The sequence below is a fragment of the Anolis sagrei genome, chromosome 3 (assembly GCF_037176765.1).
Source record: "Anolis sagrei isolate rAnoSag1 chromosome 3, rAnoSag1.mat, whole genome shotgun sequence".
NCBI lineage: Eukaryota > Metazoa > Chordata > Lepidosauria > Squamata > Dactyloidae > Anolis > Anolis sagrei.
In genome coordinates this window covers 9,424,573-9,447,601 of record NC_090023.1, presented here as the reverse complement: position 1 = coordinate 9,447,601, position 23,029 = coordinate 9,424,573, and the positions used below count along the sequence as shown (strand labels likewise).

The 23,029-nt window shown below is 45.0% G+C and overlaps 1 protein-coding gene across 3 annotated transcripts in view; it reads right to left on the bottom strand.

The window, feature by feature from the left end:
• Window positions 1–23,029, bottom strand: part of MYO7A (myosin VIIA) — a 199,889-nt gene that overhangs the window by 21,418 nt on the left and 155,442 nt on the right. For all 3 annotated transcript variants that reach the window (XM_067466470.1, XM_067466469.1, XM_067466471.1), the window contains 11 exons: window positions 16,486–16,612; window positions 16,086–16,205; window positions 14,711–14,884; window positions 11,961–12,188; window positions 9,468–9,638; window positions 7,797–7,914; window positions 6,500–6,626; window positions 5,647–5,816; window positions 2,774–2,964; window positions 2,404–2,528; window positions 123–280 (listed from right to left, as the gene is read on the bottom strand). In XM_067466470.1, coding sequence (XP_067322571.1) covers window positions 123–280; window positions 2,404–2,528; window positions 2,774–2,964; window positions 5,647–5,816; window positions 6,500–6,626; window positions 7,797–7,914; window positions 9,468–9,638; window positions 11,961–12,188; window positions 14,711–14,884; window positions 16,086–16,205; window positions 16,486–16,612 — 1,709 coding nt within the window. The remainder of the gene's footprint in view (window positions 1–122; window positions 281–2,403; window positions 2,529–2,773; window positions 2,965–5,646; window positions 5,817–6,499; window positions 6,627–7,796; window positions 7,915–9,467; window positions 9,639–11,960; window positions 12,189–14,710; window positions 14,885–16,085; window positions 16,206–16,485; window positions 16,613–23,029) is intronic.

The following is a 23,029-nucleotide window of genomic DNA, read 5'->3' as shown; positions in this document are numbered from 1 at the left end:
TCGTTTGAATAAACCTCTGCCCCTGATACTGGGAGGGTCCTAGCACATGACACTTTTTGGAATGACAGAGATGTAAATCTTGGTATTTTTTCCCATCCGAGACACAGCGCTTGGAAGGATATCAATGAATGCCATGCAGGCTTCTTGTGAAAGCTCCTCGCTGCCCAGGATCTTCTTCAGCAATGGTTGCTTGATTGGTTCCCGGGTGTAAGACCACATCTTGTCCTTCCCTCGGTTTTTGGTGATCATGACCCTGCTGAGCGTGTGCTTGGGAGGAGGTCTGGGAGAAAAAAAATAGCTGTGAGAAAACATACAAACACACAACAAAATCCACACATGGCAAAGCATAGCAGTGGTGATGATGGCAACCCTACTTTGAAGTCCATGCTGCAAAGTCTTTGGAGACCACATGCTATACAAGAAAACAGAGAGGTGCAATATTCTTTCAGAAATATGGAGAATCACAGAATTACAGTGCTGGATGTCCTGCAAAGGTAGTTTAATTTAAGCCCTTCCCTTGCAGCAACACATAAACTAAAGTACTACTGGAACCTGGCTCACCCATCTTCTGTTTAAAGATCTCCAAAAACGGAGGGTCTACCTGCCTCCGAAGCAATCTGTTGAATACCTCTTACAGTCAAGACATTTCCCCTAATATTTAGGTAGAATCTCTTTCTTGCAATTTGAATCCTTTGGATCATGTTCCAGTTTCGGGAGGTGACTCCACCTTCGGCATTCAGATATTTAAGTATTTACCATATCCATTTAATACTTATTCACATACAACGAAAAAGAGCTAAAAAACCCCACAAGACTGTAACTATGTTTTGTCCATGATGTTAGACTACATCTGGAATACTGTGTCCAATTCTGGGCACCACAATTGAAGGGAGATGTTGACAAGCTGCAGTGTGTCTAGAAGAGGAGGACTAAAATGAACAAGGGTCTAGAGAACTAGCCCTATGAGGAGCGGCTTAAGGAGCTGAGCATGTTTAGCCTGAGGAAGAGAAGGAGACATGATAGCCATCCAGTCCAACCTTCTGCCAAGAGGCAGGAAAATTATCAAAGCACCCCAGACAGATGGCCATCCAGCCTCTGCTTAAAAGCCTCCAAAGGAGGAACCTCCACCACACTCTGGGGTAGAGAGTTCCACTGCTGAACGGCTCTCACAGTCAGGAAGTTCTTCCTCATGTTCAGATGGAATCTCCTTTCTTGTAGTTTGAAGCCATTGTTCCATTGCGTCCTAGTCTCCAGGGAAGCAAGAAAGAAGCTTGCTCCCTCCTCCCTATGACTTCCTCTCACATATTTATACTTTATTTATATTTATATTTATATATATTTATATATTAAACATGAGCCAACAATGTGATGTGGCGGCAAAAAAAGCCAATGGGATTTTGGCCTGCATCAATGGGAGCATAGTGTCTAGATCTAGATCTAGGGAAGTCATGCTACCCCTCTATTCTGCTTTGGTTAGACCACATCTGGAATATTGTGTCCAATTCTGGGCACCACCATTCAAGAAAGATACTGACAAGCTGGAATGTGTCCAGAGGAGGGCGACTAAAATGATCAAGGGTCTGGAGAACAAGCCCTATGAGGACCGGCTTAAGGAGCTGGGCATGTTTAGCCTGAAGAAGAGAAGGCTGAGAGGAGATATGATAGCCATGTATACATATGTGAGAGGAAGCCACAGGGAGGAGGGAGCAAGCTTGTTTTCTGCTTCCCTGGAGACTAGGATGCGGAACAATGGCTTCAAACTACAAGAAAGGAGATTCCATCTGAACATGAGGAAGATATTGACAAGCTGGAATGTGTCCAGAGGGTGGTGACACAAATGATCAAGGGTTTGGAGAACAAGCCCTATGAGGAGCGGCTTAAAAAGCTGGGCATGTTTAGCCTGAAGAAGAGAAGGCTGAGAGGAGGATTGAATGAAAAGTAATGCCTCCACCTTCGTAACTCCTCAACAGATGGCAGTACTGGTATGCGGAAGGTACTGGCTTGTTCAGCAGACTCTCCTCTACAGTTCCATTTCAGTGGGAAGCCTTAGCATTGAACGGTTGTGTTGTTAAAGTGCGAATCATAGAATCATAGAATCAAAGAGTTGGAAGAGACCTCCTGGGCCATTCAGTCCAACCCCTTTCTGCCAAGAAGCAGGAATATTGCATTCAAATCACCCCCAACAGTTGTGGTGCCCAGAATTGGACAAAATATTCCAAGTGTGGTCTAACCAAGGCAGAATAGAGAGGTAGCCTGATTCCATGCTGGATGGAAGATTTTGGGAGATACAACCCAACAAGCTACTCTACTAAGCGCTGAGCAAAAGCCATGAACACCATGAAGGAGGGAAGGATTACAGAATCCTACTTTCAGGAGATTTGTGGTCCTTTTAAAGAGATGTACCTAAAATAATCATAGGAGAATTCTTCTAAGGTATATGGCTTCATCCGTTCCTCGCTGTCAGACATCACCAGCTGAGCTGTCCTTATGACGTCCTGCCTCTGGTCTGGAGTCATCGTAACCAATGCCTGGGAAGAGCAAATAGAAAATTTTAATTTGTCATGCGTGTGAGAAGCAATGGTAGAAGTGACACTCTCTAGAGCAGGCATGGACAAACTTAGGCCCTTCGGGTGTTTTGGACTTCAACTCCCACAATTCCTAACAGCCGGTAGGCTGTTAGGAATTGTGGGAGTTGAAGTCCAAAACACCCGAAGGGCCCAAGTTTGTCCATGCCCGATCTAGAGTGAAAGAGATGTAAATATATGCAACGCACCACGATCTCCAACGGAGGCATGGTGACGGTGGGCAGGACGTAAACCGAATCCGTTGGGAAGTCTCCTTTCTGCTTGGTCCTCTCATTGATCCCGTTGGCCCATCCAGAGTTCATCACGTTCTCTCCGGTGTCCTGGTCCAGAATAATCAAATCTCCTTTGAGGAAGCTGAGGAAACCAGATTCTTCACCCACTGCAGGAAAAAGATAAGCAAATGTGGCACTATTTTAGAATGACCACGGTGGTCCACGCTCTTGTTGCATCTCGAATAGACTACTGCAATGTGCTCTATGTGTGGTTGCCTTTCAAGACTGTTCAGAAACTTCAAGTAGTCAAATTGGCAGCAGTCAAATTTCTAACTGGAGGGTGGCATACGGAGTACACAATTTCCTTGCTGTACCATCTCTATTGACTCCCAGTCTACTACGGAGCACAATTCAAACTATTGTCGAAGGCTTTCATGGCCAGAATCACTGGGTTGTTGTAGGTTTTTCTGGGTTATATGGCCATGTTCTAGAGGCATTTTTTCCTGACGTTTTGCCTGCATCTATGGCAAGCATCCTCACTACCTCTGAGGATACTTGCCATAGATGCAGGCGAAATGTCAGGAGAAAATGCCTCTAGAACATGGCCATATAACCCGGAAAAACCTACAACAACACAATTCAAACTGCTGACTTTAGCCTATAAAGCCCTGGATGGTTCTGGCCCAGCTTACCTATCCGAATGTATCTCCTCCTATGAACCTTCTCGAAGATTCAGATCATCTGGGGATACCCTGCTCTCGATCCCACCCCCTTCACAGGCTCAACTGGTGGGGAGAAGAGACAGGGTCTTCTTGTTAGTGGCTCCACAGCTGTGGAGCTCCCTCCCCAGTAAAATTAGATCAGATCCCTCCCAGTTAAATCCTGGTTGTGGGACCAAATGTTTGCACAATGATAGTGCAAGAATTTATATATCAGAGCAATAATGATAAAAGTAAAGGTAAAGAGACCAAATTGCCAATATCCGCTGGATTATTAATTATTATATAAATAAAGTTTAGAAATAGAAGTCGCCCTCCTCTGGACTCATTCCAGCTTGTCAACATCTCCCTTCAACTGTGATGCCCAGAATTGGACACAGTATTCGAAGTGTGGTCTAACCAAGGCAGAATAGAGAGGTAGCATGATTTCCCTGGATCTAGACACTATACTCCTATTGATGATGATGATGATGGTGATGATTATTATTTTAATTGATATGTTTTAATGATGCCATTATATGTTATCTAGAAATTACGTTTTGGCTTTCACATGTATGTACGGCACTGAATTATGCCACTATTATGTTGGAAACTGCCTCGAGTGCCCTCAAGGGCGAGAAAAGCAGTATATAAATGCAGTAAATAAATAAATGAATGAATAAATGAACAAGAAAAAGTCTCTTTGTCCAACCACCAAAAGCTTGGCACACGAAGCATCAGAAACTTGTACTTAAATTCAATCAGTAGGATATGAATACAGATGCACTCTCACAGCGCTCTCCATAATTTATTGAAATCTCTCTTAATGCCACTCCAGGTATTTTGGACTTTAGTTCCTAGAACTCCTGATAGTTTGTCAAGTTGATGGGGGCTTCTGGAAACTGAAGTGCAAAACAACTAGAAGACCAAAAGCTGGGAAACATTGGTTTACATGTAATAAAAAATTCAATGTGCAGATGTGATATAATGATGTGTGGGAATGAATGGAAGGATGTGTGGTCAGAGTTCATAATTTTGGAAACACCAGTATAATATTAAGGCCTGCAATGACTAACTACCTGCTTGCTGGAATGTGGATAAAACCGGCTAATGAGATCTGAAAAGTAATCTCTGAAAAGAACGGGACAGTGATAAAAGAAATGTTTGCAACCTTCCTTATGTTAAGAAGGAAATCAACACAAGCCTTGTGTTTGTCAACACCAATCAAGAAGATCAACATCTGGCCAGGAAACCGGGATGGATCCAGGATGGAAGACGTCTACCATTCATTTACAACTTTGGGACTACATCAACAGAATATTCCTATAAAAGACTCAGTCTAATAATGCTCAAATTGTGGCAGACTGAGGAGTCTGTTCCACCTGCCATGCTCTGCTCCATAGGAAGGAGAGAGATGGTGTATTCGGAGAGTGGCTGATCTGCATGGGAGCAGTCTGGTCACTTTGGGGCTTCTTTCTCAAGGGAAGAGGAAGAAGTGCACTTTTAGAGTCTTAGATTTTGTGCAGGGAGTCAGGTTCTGCTGTATGGAAAACAGAGATCTGGTCCTTGGCATTGTTCTTAGGGAAAGAAGTTTAGGCATTTCGGCGTTTTGAAGTTTTGGCGTTATGGAAGTTATGGAACTATGCGTTGGCAGGCTGCAGGAAAGCAGGGTCTGGCCTAACAGGTGCTTCTCCAAGGAGGGAGAAAAGGATATGGTAATATTTTGGATGCATGTGGATGAATGCGTGTACATGTGTGTGCATGCTGAATGAAAATGTAATTCCCCTTTGTTTGTTTTGTTAACCAATGTAATTGTACATGCAATGTAGTTGCATAGAATCTGTATGTCTGTATGTCCAATGTAATTCTTTGTCTAAATGTTTTCTGTAATCTGATATACCTTCTCACACTGGAAATTGCAATAAAAAGAACATTTGCTTCAAAGTCATTGAAAAGTCATTCATGACATACACCATTGTTTTGTGACTGAGAGCTGTAGGGAAGGAAGGAGAGAGACAGAAAACAGCAAGCAAGCAGGAAAACAAGCTAGCAAGCAAGCAAGCCACCCCAACATGATGGGATGGAGGCCCAATTCAGGAACTCATTAATGCAGTTTCACGATAATCTTCACTATGAGCTCAGTTTCCTTACTCGGATTTGGGTTGTCCTGGAGTGTGACAACGTATTTTGATCTCTTCCTCAGCCCTTCCAGAAATGTCACCACAAGGTCCCGGATGTCCTCTGCGTTGTTGGAAGTGAACGTGTACTCATCTCCTTTAATGGTGGCCAAGGTGAAGCTCTGTCCTTGGAGTTTCCCCCCTCTAGAAGAATAAATGATAGGAAAAAGTTGCAACTCAAGCATAACACAAATGCCTACACGTGGAGATATGCTACACTCTACTCTAGTAGCATATGGTGCAAGCAAACTATGCATTGTATAAATGCATCCAGTCCTTCACATCTGTTGCACCACGTTGCTATTCTGTCTGAGAGTTGCATATGCAACTCTCAGACAGAATAGCAACATGGTGCAAAAGATGTGAAGGACTGGATGTGTTCATACAATGCATAGTTTGCTGTGCACCATATGCTACTAGAGAACTCAATGGGTCCATGTCTCAGAGAAGTGTAGATTCACATGTGGATATTTACTCTATGCCGAGAGGGTGTTGCACTGAGACTATTGCCAGATTATTCCCACCAAAATGTGAAAAATGCACTTCCATTATCTGGGCAAGCAAACCTAGCCTATAACAGCAAGTGAAATCCATTAGGAAACCATAACAGTATTCAACACATGTACCAATAGCTGGTGGCTTTTCTTCTAATGCTCCTTCTCTTCAAATATTGTCTTCGACAGAAACAACAAATCAGTTTTGCTGGATCCCTGGGACTGTGTGCTTATGTCAATGGCTTACCATTTCCATACAAAGTTACATGCGTCAATCCAATGCATGGCTTCACCCCATGAATTTATTCAAGACTTGATATTTCATCACCTTACCTGCTGCTGGAGACAGCAGTGATCTCCGGAAAGGAAAGCTCCAGAAGGACCTGTTCCTGTTCATCTACAAAGTACACTCCTGTCCAATTCACAGCTACTATTACATCATTTTTGGGAAGACTGGGACCTGTGAGTAAACAAGAACAACAGAAGTTAACAGTGTTTGCAATGCGAGGTTTGCTTGTTTCTGGTCAAAATATAACCATTGCTGAGGAAACTAGCCCCAAAAGTCATCCTGAGATCCAAAAAGCCATCTGTATTAAGTGCAGGGAAGATACATTCCAGGTTACATCTTTTACACAGAATATATTTCATCAAGGGTCATTAACTATGCTCCATTTGTGAGGTTAATGGAAATACAAAATGCACTTTGATTCCTAGAGCGTGCCAGGAATATGGTACCGTCATTAAGGCAGAACATAATGTATCACAGTCTTTGGCACCAATGTCCATTATTCACTGCCCTTACCAGGAGTCCCCAGTAGCACAATGGGTTAAACCCTTGTGCCGGCAGGATTGAAGGCCGACAGGTTGCAGATTCGAATCTGGGGAGAGCACGGATGAGCACCCTATGTTAGCTCCAACTCCACATGCGGGGACATGAGAGAAGCCTCCCACAAGGATGGTAAAATATCAAAACATCCAGGTGTGCCCTGGGCAATGTCCTTGTAGACGGCCAATTTTCTCACACCAAAAGCGATTTGCAGTTTCTCAAGTCGCTCCTGATGATAGGGCAATAATCATGAAACTCGAGAAATCAAAGTTTAAAATGTACTTAGAAATGAGCTTCCACTAAGGGTCTTGACTGGAACATTTGTGGTTAGCACCTAAGAAACATGTGCAATCAACAACTTTCACAAGACAGTTCAGCCAGAATGCTAAAAAGCTGACAAAGTGTTTATTGCCACATATGGGGGAAAGAGCTATTTGGGTCTTTTACTTTCCATTGTCAATAAATCATGTGATTTACAAGAAGTTAGTTAGTCAATGTGCCAAATAAGGAATTAAGCCTAGGTGGGAGTTTGTAGTTGGATAACTTTTGCTGCAGTGCCAAAGAGTCTTGTCTATATAATGTGAGTCTGAGAGACACTGGGCACGGGAGCCTCTTGAAAGTACCAAGACCTGCGTGTTTGGTGCAGCTGGCCATCTCTTCATGATGAAAATAAACCTTGCTTTTGTACTTCTCCTGAGACTGGGCGTTTGTCTTTCTGCCTCCTGCGACTGGACCCAATGTAGGGACCATGAAATGGGGTCCCTAACACTGACACACACAAAACTGCCCTTACAAGTGGCTTACCTGAGAATTTGAAAGCTTCATAGAACCTGGAGAACAGCAAAGGCCACTTGAAACGGGCAAAATCCACCACTTCCTCCTTGACTTTTTGGGGGTCTGTTCTCTTCTGGGTATAGATTCCCTGCAAAGAAGAAGAAGAGGTAGAACTATGATCCCATTTCAACTATTATGGTCCATCATATGGAATTTTGGGATGTGTAGTTTGGAGAGGCAGTAGAGATTCAGGCTGATGATTCTAAATAAACCTGCCTAAACTGCCAATCCCAGAATTCTATAAAATGTTGCCCTGGCAATTAAAAGTGTAGTGTTAATGTTCCCATGGCTCTTTAAAAAGCTTTCTCTGGTCACATTAATATAATATATACTTTATTTATATTTTGCCCTATCTCCCTGAGAGGACTCAGGACGGATTACCGCTCTGAGTCGCCTAAGGGCTGAGAAGAGCAGTATACAAATAAAGTAAATAAATAAAATAAATTACAGTACACATATACAGCTGTTGTGACAGTTTGATTCTGAGTCTGAAACTGAACCCTGTGGGGGGTCTTGTGAGCCAGAGATCCCTGATGAAGAGGATAATGGGATTCAAATTTCTGTTGTGCCTGCCTCAGACAGTGCAGCAGGAGAAATATCCAGTCAGTTCTCAGGAGAAAAGAATGTCAGTGGGATAGATAATGGCCAGGTGGAATTGTCTTCGCCTCCCCAGCCTTCTCACAGTGATCTAGTCCAGCTGGACCAAAATAAAGAGAGCCTTGAAGATAGTGAAATAATGAGCAGGCAAGAACGCTTAGAATTAAGGGTCTGGTGGAGCTCTCGCTTAGCTGGTAAGCGAGAAGCCAAGTTGGCCAAGGGTCATCGCAATGCGTTCATGATTGCAAAGGGTATTTAGCCTTCTGGCTGACAAACGGGAGTTGTCAGTTCAACGTGGCTCTTTCCAGGCATACTCCTATGGATTAACCTTGGCTTTAAGCAGCTCACTTTTGGCTTCCTGTATCTGGGATTTTGGGTCTTGTGTTTCACTGTTTTACCATGGACTCTTGTTTGATCATTGCCTGAAGGATTATGCTTCATGTTTTGCCTTTGGATCTTGGGAACTGTGGTTTTGCATTTAAGCCTTTGTCCTGCTTATGGAACATTTGCATTTCTTATTCTATGTTTTGACTTTGCCTTTTTTTTTCAATAAACCACAAAATCTACAACTCTGGTGTGGTGGTGTTTGGGAGCAAGGTGAAACTACCCTGAGTTGCAACAACAGCAAACGTTCAATGCTGTTACACAACTAACAAACACAAACAGTACATAAACACAGGTAAAGGCTTCCCATATTTTTCTATCTCTGGCATCTGAAGGCTGTTCTCGACTCTGGCCAGAGGGGGTGCTGTTGCTCCATCTTCCATGCTGAGGAGCTTTGTTGTCTTTAGATGCTCACCCAATCGATTCACTGGCATGTCCGCATGGGCACCTTTTATTACCTCCCCGCCAAAGCGGTAACCTATTTATCTACTCACATTGCTGTTTTCAAACTGCTAGATGAGCAAAATGTTGGGCTGATAGTTGGGAGCTCACCCCAATCCAGGCTTGAACTGTCGACCTTTCGATCGGCAAGATTTTCTGCAGCTGGCGGTTTAACCCACTCTGCTAAAGCCCATTGAGAGTAAAATCCAAACTGCTGACCTTTTTATGGGCTGCAATGATGAACTGAGCCCACTTCTCAATGGTTTTTGAAGGCGTGATCTCTCTGTCTGGGATGTAGGAGGGGATCAAGTTCAGGAGTCGCTCCAAGACCATCTCGGACCCATAATCCACATAATATTGCTGGGAAGCCAATTCGGCCAAGTCTTCTTCCTGTGCAGAGGGCATTTGGAATAAACAAAGGAAAGAAAATATATCAAGAAATATTTGTTGCTCACTTGCATTGTCTAATTAAGACAGAACATGTTTACCTTCTACTGAGGCGATGTGCCATAATAATTTAACCACTGAAAGATTAATCTTTTGTTTCGAATGGGTGCTGCTCTCCTGTTAAACCAACATCCATGCATGGTTGGGAGATTGATTGTAGGGCTCTTATAGTTCCCTCCAATTCTGTTTTATGACTACTCTTTTTCTAAACGCATAAACAATTCTGCTGCCAACACTCTCTAGGGCAGAACTTCCCAAACACTTTTTAGATCGGCATAATTTTGCAACACAATTTTACTAGCAAATAGTAGGTTAAACAAACACTGCCTGAGCTCTGTGAGTGCAACATTTTTATGAATGAAGCAGAGAGTGTTTGAGGAGCGGGATATCCGTAGGGATACCAAGGTACTTCTTTATAAAGCTTTTCCCCTCCCAACCCTGCTATACACCTGCGAGACGTGGACTATCTACAGACGTTACATGCAACTCCTGGAACGATTCCATCAGCGTTGCCTCTGAAAAATTCTGCAAATCTCTTGGGAAGACAAGCAGACAAATGTCAGCATGCTGGAAGAAGCAAAGACCACCAGCATTGAAGCGATGATCCTCTGCCATCAACTCTGCTGGACCAGCCATGTTGTCCGAATGCCTGACCACTGTCTCCCAAAGCAGTTGCTCTACTCCGAACTCAAGAATGGAAAACAGAATGTTGGTGGGCAGGAAAAACTCTGGCATAGACACTGAGAACTGGGAAGCCCTGGCCCTTGAGTGCTCCAGCTGGAGGTCAGCTGTGACCAGCAGTGCTGTAGAATTTGAAGAGGCACGAATGGAGGGCAAAAGAGAAAAATGTGCCAAGAGGAAGGCGCGTCAAGCCAACCCCAACTGGGACCACCTTCCACCTGGAAACTGATGCCATCACTATGGGAGAACATGCAGCTCAAGAATAGGGCTCCACAGTCACCTACGGACCCACCGCGAGTACACCAGTCTTGGAAGACTATCCTACTTGGACAATGAGTAATCACCTAAGTAAGTGCACCATACTAGTCGGCACCTTTGCTGCATAAGAATGAATGCAAGCTGATATGGCTTATTTCACACAAACTCCTTTGCTTAAATAATGTTTATTATTTATTATTTATTATTTTTATTTTAGGCATTTATACCCTGTCCTTCTCTACCTCCAAACAGGAAACAATTCCATACCAAACATGATATAAAACACATAATAAATACATCCATATACATTAAAATAGTTAAAAATATACATTAGAACTAGTTCACCAAGCTAAACATGCCCAGCTCCTTAAGCCGCTCCTCATAGGGATTGTTCTCCAGACCCTTGATCATTTAGTCGCCCTCCTCTGGACACATTCCAGCTTGTCAATATCTCTCTTGAATTGTGGTGCCCAGAATTGGACACAATATTCCAGGTGTGGTCTAACCAAAGCGGAATAGAGCATGGGGAGCATGACTTCCCTGGATCTAGACACTAGACTCCTATTGATGCAGGCCAAAATCCCATTGGCTTCTTTTGCCACCACATCACATTGTTGGCTCATGTTTAACTTGTTGTTTCATGCAGAATGTGAAAAAAACAAAAACAAAAAACAAACAAACCCCAAATAGAGAAAACAATTCAATGGTCAAAACAATATATAAAGTACATAAAATAGCTCTGAAACGTTCCTTAGATGCTGCTACTGTGGTGGATGAGATGGAATGGAAGATATAAGTGGAAAGCATATGGTCATGGAGCATAGGGTATGCCAAAACACTAGAAAGTTCTGAATGGTATAGTACAACCTATTTGTGTGAATCAAATAAATCACAAAATCACAAAGAATAAACAAATAAATAAATCACAAATAAGAATAGATAAATAATAAAGAATAGATAAAGAATAAAAAAAAACAAATCACAAAGAAGAAATAAAGAACAATATGTTTCAAAATGAAGACAGATGAGTCATGGCACCACGCAATCTAAATCAGCAATCATACTGACTAGACTTAACTATCCAAATTTGGTCCTGTGATGCAACAATGAAGCCTGTTTGGTGTTGCGGCTCTCATGTTGAATGAGCAAATGTTTTCATTCCTATTGATTTATATTCTAATCAAAAATCACCAAAGGAGCACCCATTGTATTAGTACAGTAGGCTGTTAGGAATTGTGGGAGTTGAAGTCCAAAAACACCTGGTGGGTTAAAGTTTGCCCATGCCTGTATTAGGATATCTCTGATTTTTAGAGGCCGATGACTTACTTTATCACACCGATACTCTCCAAACTTCACTCCTCTCACAATCTGCTGATAAATGAGGTTTGTGGCAACGTTGTCCTCGTTCGGGTTGTGCCAAGGCGTGAAGATCTCCTTCCTGAAGAAAAGCCTCCAAGGAGCATTGCGTTCCTGGGCTCCTTGCTCTTTGGCATATTGCTCACACTGAGATACAGCGTCCATCACGTGGTCACTGCCACTTCCGAGGGAAGAGACCTGGGAAGAGGAGAAGAAATGGGTCAACTTTTAGCCTCTATCAATTAGTGGCTCTATTATGAAGGGGGGGCTTTCTGTAGAGAACAGTTTTGGAGCTCAAAACACCTTGACTATTGACTGAGATGGTGGCGGGCCATCATCACTGACATCATCACCACTACCAACATCACTATTAGTACAGTAATCCGTTTACAGGTTTTACTGTTGATTATATTATGTAACATGATTTTTGTTCCTGGGTTATAAATGTCATTTTCTAATTGCTTTTATCACTAATTATAATTATCATACAATATAACTGCTAAAACTTTGTTTTTGGGGGACATCCTGCAGCACATTTTGCTGTAGTTTTTCAAAGAATATCTCATAGAGTTTCAACCAATTCAACGTAGTTTGTGGCAGCCACAGACCAGAAATTTCTGGAGTAGAACAACTACTTTCAAAGTAAGTCACACATAGTTAAACACGAAATAACATTTCCAAACCAGGAACAGACTTTTCCTCACAAGTATTTGTTGGAGCTGTTTTCAATTTGTAATGTAGATTTCAAAGTATGTATGTATGTATGTTTAAAATGCAGTAGCTATGTGCCGAGTGTATTCCTGTATGGAAAGAGTTAGCTGTACCATGGAGGGAACGGCATTCCTAGAGAGGTCATAGATCAAGTGTATAGAAGCAAATTGATGCAGCGTCGTGCGTCGTGCATCATACATCACTCTGGAATGCAGGAGGTGTGGACTAGTACTGATAACACTGTTCTGTGTGTTCGTGATGTGACTATCGATGGGTCTGGAAGCAAGTTTTATGATGTGTTAAGTAGCTTCTAATGTATATAGCTGTAAATAAAGTAGTTTATAGCCTAAAGTGGCTGTGATCGATCTGTTTCCTGTGCCTTGCTGTGCTTGCTGATGCCACTGACAGTATTGTCACATAGTGTTATTTGTGGATAGGATTTAAAATGAATCCTTTGTTCTCCAGGGTGCTTCTATAGTTACCATTCTCCAGGACTTGGGAATTTCTATAGAGAATATCTCTAAAATGATTTTAGGGTCAGGTTCCTGTGAAAGATGACTATAAAATCATAAAGTCATGCTAAAAGATCTAAACATTCCCAGAGAGGAATTCTTTCAGGTAAAACAATAACAATTTCTTTATTTGCGTTTTTTTATTTTTATGGGGGTTCCCGGTCCCTAAAACCCTGTGAATGCGGTTGACGGATTGTGCAAAAAACTATTGGAGCCTATTTAAAGCTCTTGATTTTGGCCGGACCAATTTTAACCCTTTTGTAGTTCAAAAAAGTTATTGTGGCCACTCTGTGCCTCTTAAGCCAAGTTCTTTATCTGGTACATTGAAAGAGAATGGGATGATGATGATGATGATGATGATGATGATGATGATGATAAATTGGACCTTGTGCCACAAATACCATCTGCCTGTGACAAAAAACTGGTAGGATTACAAGTTATAGAAAATGAACATGTCAAACTACTCTGGGATTTTTGAATTCAGACTGATAGAGTTTTGGAGCACAAGACTCCTAACCTCACGATCGTGATAAAAAACAAAGTGTGGATCATTGATGTTGCAATCCCAGGAGACAGCAGGATTGAAGAGAAACAACTGGAAAAGCTGACACAATATGAGGATTTAAAGATCGAACTGCAAAGACTCTGGCATAAACCAGTCAAGGTGGTCCCAGTGGTACTTGGCACGCTGGGTGCAGTGCCTAAAGACCTTGGCCAGCACTTGAAAACAATCAGTGCTGACAAAAGGTCACCCTACTCGTATCTGCATGCATTATTCGCTGATATTCATAGCCCTAGACACTTGGGAAATGTCAGACATGTGATCCAATCCAACAGCCAGTGTAGTTATATTGTTTGCTGTGTACTAATCTTGCTGTGTATCAAATAATATATTTATATACCGCCCTATCTCCCCAAAGAGACTCATTTATTATAATGTATTACCCACCTCACCTTTGGGGATCGAGGCAGGTTACAACATCGTTAAAACAAAGAGATAAAATGTAACACTATTCATGGACTTATAACAAGATATATGCAGGTAAAATGCCAGAAGAGATAGGTCTTCAGTTGTTTTGCAAATTCTGACAGCTCATTTAGTTGTTGGATCTCTTCCAGTAGGTCATTCGACAGTCTTCTTTGGGGGCAGCCAATGAAAAGTTCTTCTGAGTAATGGATACCAATTGGGCTCTGGATGCTCAGTGTCTGAAGGGGCCATGGATTATATGGGAGAACACCATTCTGTAGGGAACCTGGACCCAAACCATGTAGGACTTTCTACACTTTGTACTTTTCCTGGAAACTAACTGGCATCCAGTGGAGTGACTTTAGTATGGGTGTGATATGCTCAGTCCTGGTTGTTCCCGTAACCAATTTGGCTGCCATATTTTGGACTAAATGGACTTTCCAAACTTGGTACAAATGAAGCCCAAAGGAGAGTACATTGCAGTAGTCTAACCATATAAGTTTTCTCCCCTATCTTCTTTAGTGGCTTACCTTGTCGAACAGAGCGATGTACAGTGAGAATCCAAAGTGGTCCTTCAAGCTGATTTTGTCAGCCAAAGAATTGCAGAGCTCTTTGGCTGTCGTTGCTGAATCTGTCAACAGAGTCTTTGTTGTCCCATCCATAAATGTAACAGGCAACATGATTGGCTTCTTCGATTTGGTGGCCTATGAGGGAAAAGCAAGTCATTAGATTTTGGTATGGATTATAATATGAGCTCTTAGCTTTATTTAATGAGAGCCTGTCAAAAGTGGGATAGGTGCATGATTTATAGTTTTCTTCTTCCTCAATCACGTACTCCCTAAATACGCTGCGCACCAGACTGATTGTCTCAGAGGCAAGCTTTGAAGCTAAACCCATGCATAGCAGAGCCTTTATCAGCTGAATAGCAGAATTTTACTGCACAGTCTGACCTTGTGCCTCTCACTATTTAATAAAACTCCTTGACTCAGTTTTCATCCAGACTCACACTGGAGGCTTTTAATCTTGACATGTTGCTTTTTGTTCAGCTATATACCCACACATCAGGATCCCCTGATGTCCTATCAGTGATGCAGAAATATACTTATGATGGTAACAGTTATCAGCAAAAGAGGTATGGGTTATTTTGTATCAGGAGCGACTTGAGAAACTGCAAGTTGCTTCTGGTGTGAGAGAATTGGCCATCTGAAAGGATGTTGCCCAGGGGATGCCCGGACGTTTGATGTTTTACCATCCTTGTGGGAGGCTTCTCTCATGTCCCCGCATGTGGAGCTGGAGCTGACAGAAGGAGCTCAACCTGCTCTCCTTGGATTTGAACCACTGACCTATCAGTCAGCAGTCCTGCTGGCACAAGGGTTTAACCCATTGCACTATGGGCAATATATGGTGAAAAGCAAGAGAATAGTGGCATATGTATACCTGCTGCTCTCTTTTATACCCATTGTTGCTCGTCATCAAGGACAAAAGTGGATGATGCAACTCTCATCATACCTATCACATGGTCATGATTCAGCTTCTTTGTATGCCCCTTCAGTTCCACATCACCACCCGCTTAACCCTTTAGTAGGTGTGTGACCACATGTCCATTAGAACTGTATTTTCCAACCAGTTTTGCACAATAGGGTTATAGCCAATGCATTCCTGTCTAACAGTGCATTATCTATCTAACAGAGCCAACACGGTTCTCAATCTACTTCAGAGTTTCACATTTCAAATAATTAGTAAATGGATTGAACTCCACACGTTTCTCATACAAACAATGTGCTCTGCCACAGAGCTGTGATTGGCTGCTCCCTATAAGAGCAATTCATCACAGGAGTATTCATCCTCCCAATACTGTGCCAGAAGAATGGCATCATCACTGTTCACACTTGCTTTCTTTTTTACCTGGAGTTCCAACCAACTAGGTGGCTGAGTCCTGGTCCCATTGGCGAAGGTCCTCCTCAACCTCTCTTCGCAATACGGAGCGTAACCTGGAGGGCCTCCGTTGATGAAGTTCCTTAAATACTGAAGTCAAGACAAAATGCTGCAATGAGAGCTTTCCATTTCTGAATGCACTGTTGTCAGCACACATAAGGAATAGATCCAGATTTCAAAATGGCTCAAAACAGGCAACAAATGCATGAGTTTATCCCTCACAGCCCCCAAAGCTCAACCACACAAACTTTGCACCAACTGGCCCAAACTGGAGCATGACATCACTTCAAATTGCATCAGTACTTTCGCTGAGGTGTGTGTGGGGGGGTGGGGGTGTGTGACAGGGATGCGTTCCCCATCCCTATTTTACCTTGACAAACTTTTCCGAAGGGGCGAAGCATCCGACACATAAAGACACAAGGATCCACCCTCGGGCATGGCTGCTTTTCGAAGGGTTTTGGCTCAGCTGTTTGCAGATCTGGCAATAAATTTCATCCCTAGTGGGAAAAGAAGGAGATGTTGGGTTTCACGCTGATTAACCCCATTCATTTGCAAGACCCATGAAACAGCAGCTGTGTAGACATGTCAAATTATGGGTGTTGACAGTACAATACACTATGAAGAGTATTTATTGTAGAGGACTCTCTAGAAGGCCAGGTCTCATCATATAGAAAACATCCGGGCGTCCCTTGAGCAACGCCCTTGCAGATGGTCAATTCTCTCACACCAGAAGCGACTTGCAGTTTCTCAAGTCACTCCTAACATGACAAAAAAACCCATAGAATTACAGAATCATAGAGTTCAAAGAGACCTCGTGGGCCATCCAGTCCAACCCTCTCGGCCCTCCGATCATCTGGAAAGGGCCGCGGAGAACCGCTAGGCCGCGCTGCCACCGCCCTCCTCCCTTGCCATCTGGGAGGGGGCGAAGAAGAGCCTGCAAGCCGCAGCGTACCCGGCCCCTTTTTAACATCAGGAAGGGGCCGCGGAAGAGTGCCGGGCCGCGTTGCCATTGCCCCCTCCCCTGCCATCTGGGAGGGGTGAAGAGAGCCGGTCAGGCCGCGGCCTATCCGGCCCCTCCGCCCATCGGGAAGGGGCCGTGGAAAGTGCATTGGCCGCATCGCCATGGCCCCCCTCACCATCGGGAAGGGGCCGCAGAAAGAGTTCCAGCTACGCTGCCATCGCCCCCTCCCCTCGTCATCTGGGAGGAGTGAAGTGTGGACCAGCTAGCCGCGACCACCGTCGACCCTTGTCGCATTGGGAAGGGCCGAAGAGCTCCAGGAAGCTGCTGTTTGAGCACTTTGCACCGAAAGGAACTGCTGCTGTCGCCATCTGACTCCTTTTATTGTTCTCTGTTTTTATTTTATTTTTATTTTATTTTCCTACTTTCTCTTTTTTGGCTAGTTATTTTTAGTTCTTAGATATAGTATAGTTTGGCTGTATGTTTTATGTTACGTTGTATGTCTCAACTGCTGAGTGTGTGTTAGGAGGTTATATAGGATTTGATTGTAGAGGATAGGATTGCGGGGGGGGGGGGGGGGTTAGGCGAAGAGGCCCAGGAGAGCGCATGAGACTGGCTGTGACGAAGAAAGGACCATATAGGAAGGTGTGGATGGTAGCTGGGTGTGTTTAGACTAGCGAGTGAGTGTGCAGGTTTAATGTTAGTTGGTTGAGTGAATTGTGGGAGAGAGAGGAGAGTGTGGGATTTTGGAGTGCCTGGGAGTGGTTGATTGTGTTGGAAGTTGAAGGTGAGTGAGAGTTGGTGGGAGTGTCTAGATACGAGTGTTGTGAAAGCTACCTCTTGACATAGGAATGGATGAAGCAGAGTCTCATGCGAAGAATGATCTTTTGCACTTTTACGACCTCCTGAGGGAATCGTTTAACCATGTGTTGTTACAACTCAGGTTTTTGAACGAGAAAATGGACCACCTCCTTAGAGGTTTTGCCTCTTTCTCAGGAATTCCAGTGCAATCCAATCCCCCAAAGACAGTTAACCCTTTGTGTGCAGATCCGGCCAAGGACTTGTGCCAAAATGGGGAGAAAGGCACTTTGGATCATGGGGATCACGGGGTGGAAGGAGGAATGAATGATGAGTTGACTGAGGGAAGGGGAGAATCTCTGGGCATATATAGGAATGAGAACATTTTGGAGTGGCAGCGGACTGTGATTGCCGCTCAGAGGACGATCAACAATACAACATCAGATCTTTTGGTTCAGCCAACCGCAGCTTGCACTCAGGACCAACATCTCCTAGCTGACAATTTTGCGGTGGACATTGCTGACCTAATGGTAAACAGAGGCAGATGGACCTCTAAGAGGGCAGTTTGTAACTCCTTGGCCCAAATCCTGGGTAAAAGATCACAGAAAATAAGACTAGAAGCCATAGTGTGGTTGTGGAGGGATTATCAATCATCTGACCGCTCCACCCATCTTCAAATAACATCAGAAGACAACTCATGGCTTGAAGAGCTAATGGCAAAGCGCTCTGGCTTAAAGAAATGGGGCATCACCATTAGAAGGGTAGTTGTGGACCCTCAGATACGCCTCTTGTTTGCTTCCGGGGTTCCTTCTCGCCATATCCCATCAGGTCCCCGTGTGAACTCCACAGTTAGCTCCCCGGTTAGGGCCTACCCTCCTGGTTCGTACCATTTTGAGACTCCATCTGCCCCGGTCGCCCCCACTCAACCAGCCACACTCCTCCGCTCGAGAACACTTCCCTTGTTCAGCCCACTCAGCTCCCTTGATGTTTCACTATCTACCTCAACATCAGAAACATCCCTACCTAACGCCCAAGGGAGATTATTCCCCAGCCCGACTTCTTCTGAGAGCTGACTAGTCATAGATCCCAACCACGTGGGGGGGGGGGGTTCCGGAGGAAGGGGGTGCCATCCAGGTCGTGTGGGGGAGGAGAATAGCGGGTCACCAACATCCCAGGGAGAAGCGCAACAGAGTTCTTGCGACCCTGGAGAAGGTGGGAAGTGGTAGGCTCCATGGCAGTCCCCTTGGTCTTAAGGCCCTGCTGATTAATGCTAGATCCGTTAATGGTAAGACCCCGGCCATCCAGGACTTGATCTTGGATGAGAGGGCGGATCTGGCATGCATTACTGAGACCTGGTTGGATGAGCTGGGGGGAGTAAATCTCACTCAGTTATGTCCACCAGGTTTCGGTGTGCATCAGCAGGCCAGACAGGGGGGGCGGGGAGGAGGGGTCGCAGTAGTCTTTCGGCAATCCATCGCCGTGATCAGTTGCGCTGTTCCGCAGGCCTCCGGGTTTGACTGTGTCCACCTGAAGGTGGGGAGCCGTGACAGTGTGGGGTTCCTGCTGGTGTACCGCCCACCCCGCGACCCAGCAGTTTCCCTGTCTGAGCTAGCGGAGGTGATCTCTAATTCGGCCTTGGTTTCCCAGCGTCTGGTGGTGCTGGGAGATTTTAACATCCACGCCGAGACCACCCTGTCTGGTGCAGCTCAGGACTTTATGGCCACCATGACGACCATAGGACTGTCACAAATAATATCTGGTCCCACTCATCAGGCTGGACATACTCTTGACCTTGTTTTCGTGGCGGACAATGAAATGATTAGAGTGGAAGAACAAAACATCCTTCCGGTGTCATGGTCTGATCATTATCTGATCAGTTTTAGATTTACTGCGACTCTTAACCTCCGCAGGGGTGGAGGACAGATTAAAATGGTCCGCCCTAGGAGACTGATGGACCCTGATCGATTCCTGAGGAATCTTGGGGATTCTCCTGCCTTGGAGCCTGGCGATTCTATCGACGCCTTGGTGACGCTCTACAATAGGGAGATGTCCAGGGCGATAGATACGATCGCACCCGAACGCCCCATCTCGCTGCGTCGTGACAGGCCATCTCCCTGGTTCACCGGGGAGCTGACTGTGATGAAGCATACGAGAAGGGGGCTAGAGCGCAAATGGAGGAAATCTCGGGACGTGTCTGATTGAGCACGGGCTAAAGCCTCTCTCAAGGCATACTCCGTGGCTATACGGGTGGCCAGGAAATCATTCACGACCACCCGTATAGCGTCTGCAGCAAATAGATCATCGGAGCTGTTTCGGGTCATGGGAGAACTCCTCCACCCACCTGTGGCGGAGGAGGTCACTGACGGCCCAGCAGCTCGGTGTCGCAATTTCACACACCATTTTGCAGGCAAAGTTGCTCAGATACGCCTTGAGCTCGACTCCAATTTCATCGCAGTGCCAGAAGAGGTGACGGAGGCATCTGCTTGTCCAACTTTGTGGGATTCTTTTAGGCTTGTTCTTCCTGAAACCGTGGAAGAGATTCTTGGGGCTGTGAGGGCGACCACCTCATCTCTAGACCCGTGCCATCTTGGCTCATTAAATCGGCCAGGGAGCGGCTGGTTGATTGGTTTGTATTGATTATTAACGCATCGTTGGAGCAAGGGATTTTTCCATCTAATTTGAAACAGGCTGTGGTTCGTCCACTCCTCAAAAAGGTTTCCCTTGACTCCACGGTGCGGAGCAATTACAGGCCAATCTCCAACCTCCCTTTTTTGGGTAAGGTGCTGGAGCAGGTGGTCGCCTCCCAGCTCCAGAACTTTTTGGACGATACCAACTACCTAGATCAGTCACAGTCTGGTTTCAGGCCTGGCCACGGCACTGAGACAGCCTTGGTCGCCTTGGTGGATGACCTCCGCAGAGAACTGGACAGGGGGAGTGTGACCCTGCTGGTTCTCTTGGACATCTCAGCGGCTTTCGATACCATCGACCATGGTATCCTTCTGGGTCGTCTTTCTGGGATGGGTCTTGGAGGCACGGTTTTGTCGTGGCTCCAGTCCTTCCTGGAGGGACGAACCCAGATGGTGAAGCTGGGAGACGCCTGCTCGGACCCCTGGCCTTTGACCTGTGGGGTTCTGCAAGGCTCTATTTTGTCCCCCATGCTCTTCAACATCTACATGAAACCGCTGGGAGAGGTCATCCGGAGTTTTGGAGTTGGGTGCCATCTCTATGCAGATGACACACAACTCTACTACTCCTTTCCATCTGCTTCCAAGGAGGCTTCTCGAGTGCTGGACGAGTGCCTGGCCGCTGTGTCGATCTGGATGAGGAGGAACAAGCTGAAGATCAATCCTGACAAGACAGAGGTCCTCCTGGTCGATCGCAAACCGGATCGGGGTATAGGGTGGCTACCTGTGTTGGACGGGGTTACACTCCCCCTGAAGCCACAGGTCCGCAGTTTGGGTGTCCTCTTGGACTCATCGCTCACACTTGAGGCTCAGGTGTTGGCGGTATCCGGGAGGGCCTTTGCACAGTTAAGACTTGTGCGCCAGCTGCGCCCGTACCTCGCGAAGGCTGATCTGGCCGGGGTGGTCCATGCCTTGGTCACCTCTAGAATGGATTACTGCAATGCGCTCTACGTAGGGCTGCCCTTGAAAACGGCTCGGAAACTCCAATTGGTCCAGTGGGCAGCAGCCAGGATGCTAACTGGGGCTCATTATCAAGAGAGGTCTACCCCTCTGTTTAAGGAGCTCCACTGGCTGCCATTTATTTTCCGAGCCCAATTTAAGGTGCAGGTGCTCACCTACAAAGCCCTGAACGGTTTGGGACCACCTTACCTGCGTGACCGCATCTCCACTTACGAACCCACACGCTCACTTCGATCATATGGGGAGGCCCTGCTCGTGATCCCACCCACGTCGCAAGTGCGCTTGGTGGGGACACGGGACAGGGCCTTTTCTGTGGCGGCCCCCCGACTTTGGAACGCCCTCCCAAAAGATCTCCGACAGGCCCCTACTCTGGCAGTTTTCAGAAGGAACCTAAAAACCTGGCTGTTCTGCTGTGCCTTCTCAGATTAGGAATTCCCCATCACCAAGTCCTAGAAGCACTTTAGTAGAATAAAGATAGCTGCACACCGCACTTATTTAATCCTACGTTCCTCCTGCCATCTCAGCACTTTTAACCTTGTACCCATTGCTCTGGCCGGCCCAGTTTTAAAGTGTCTGACGTATTGTTACTGTTGTTGTTATTGCTTAATTTTTTGATTTGCTCCTGTTTTATTGTTGTGTTATGATGTGTTGTATTGTGTTTTGAGGCTTCGGCCTTTGTAAGCCGCATCGAGTCCTTCGGGAGATGCTAGCGGGGTACAAATAAAGTTAAGAATAAATAATAATAATAATAACCTCATTCTAGCAGGATAATCGCATTCAAAGCATCCCTGACAAATGGCCATTCAGCCTCTGCTTAAAGGTCTCTAAAGGAGGAGCTTCCATCACACTCTGGGGCAGAGAGTTCCACTGCTAAACAGCTCTTACAGTTTGGAAGTTCTTCCTAATGTTCAGATGGAATCCCCTTTCCTGTAGTTTGAGGCCATTGTTCCATGTTCAAGTCTCCAGGGCAGCAGAAAATAAGCCTGCTGAGACAAGTTGGGTGGATTTATGTAATTACTACATTCATGATCATTGATTGGTGAAGACATAGGAAGAAGGCTTGTCAGACTATGGAACTCCTTCCCACAGGAGGCCCAGTTGGTTCATCAAGTGTTCTGCAATAGCTGACAAGTCTACATAGGGACTACCAAATGGAGCATCGCCCAGACAAAAACTAATTCAACCAGAGAAGTCAGAGCATTGATGAACCAACCTGGACATAGAATATTATTAGAGAACCCAGAAATGCTGGACCACTCTCACAACCACCATGACATATTACACAGAGAAGCCATTGAAATACACAAGTACACGGACAATTTCAACAGAAAGGAGGAAACCATGAAAATGAACAAAATCTGGCTACCAGAATTAAAAAATACCAGAATCAAGACAGAAAATAAAGAACACCACTCTGGAAACAGGGGAACTCCAGACAGCAAACAGGTCCCAAACACAGGATTCTTCCAGGCAACAAATGCCAAGCTACTAGGCTTGGGTAACCACGGAAAAAT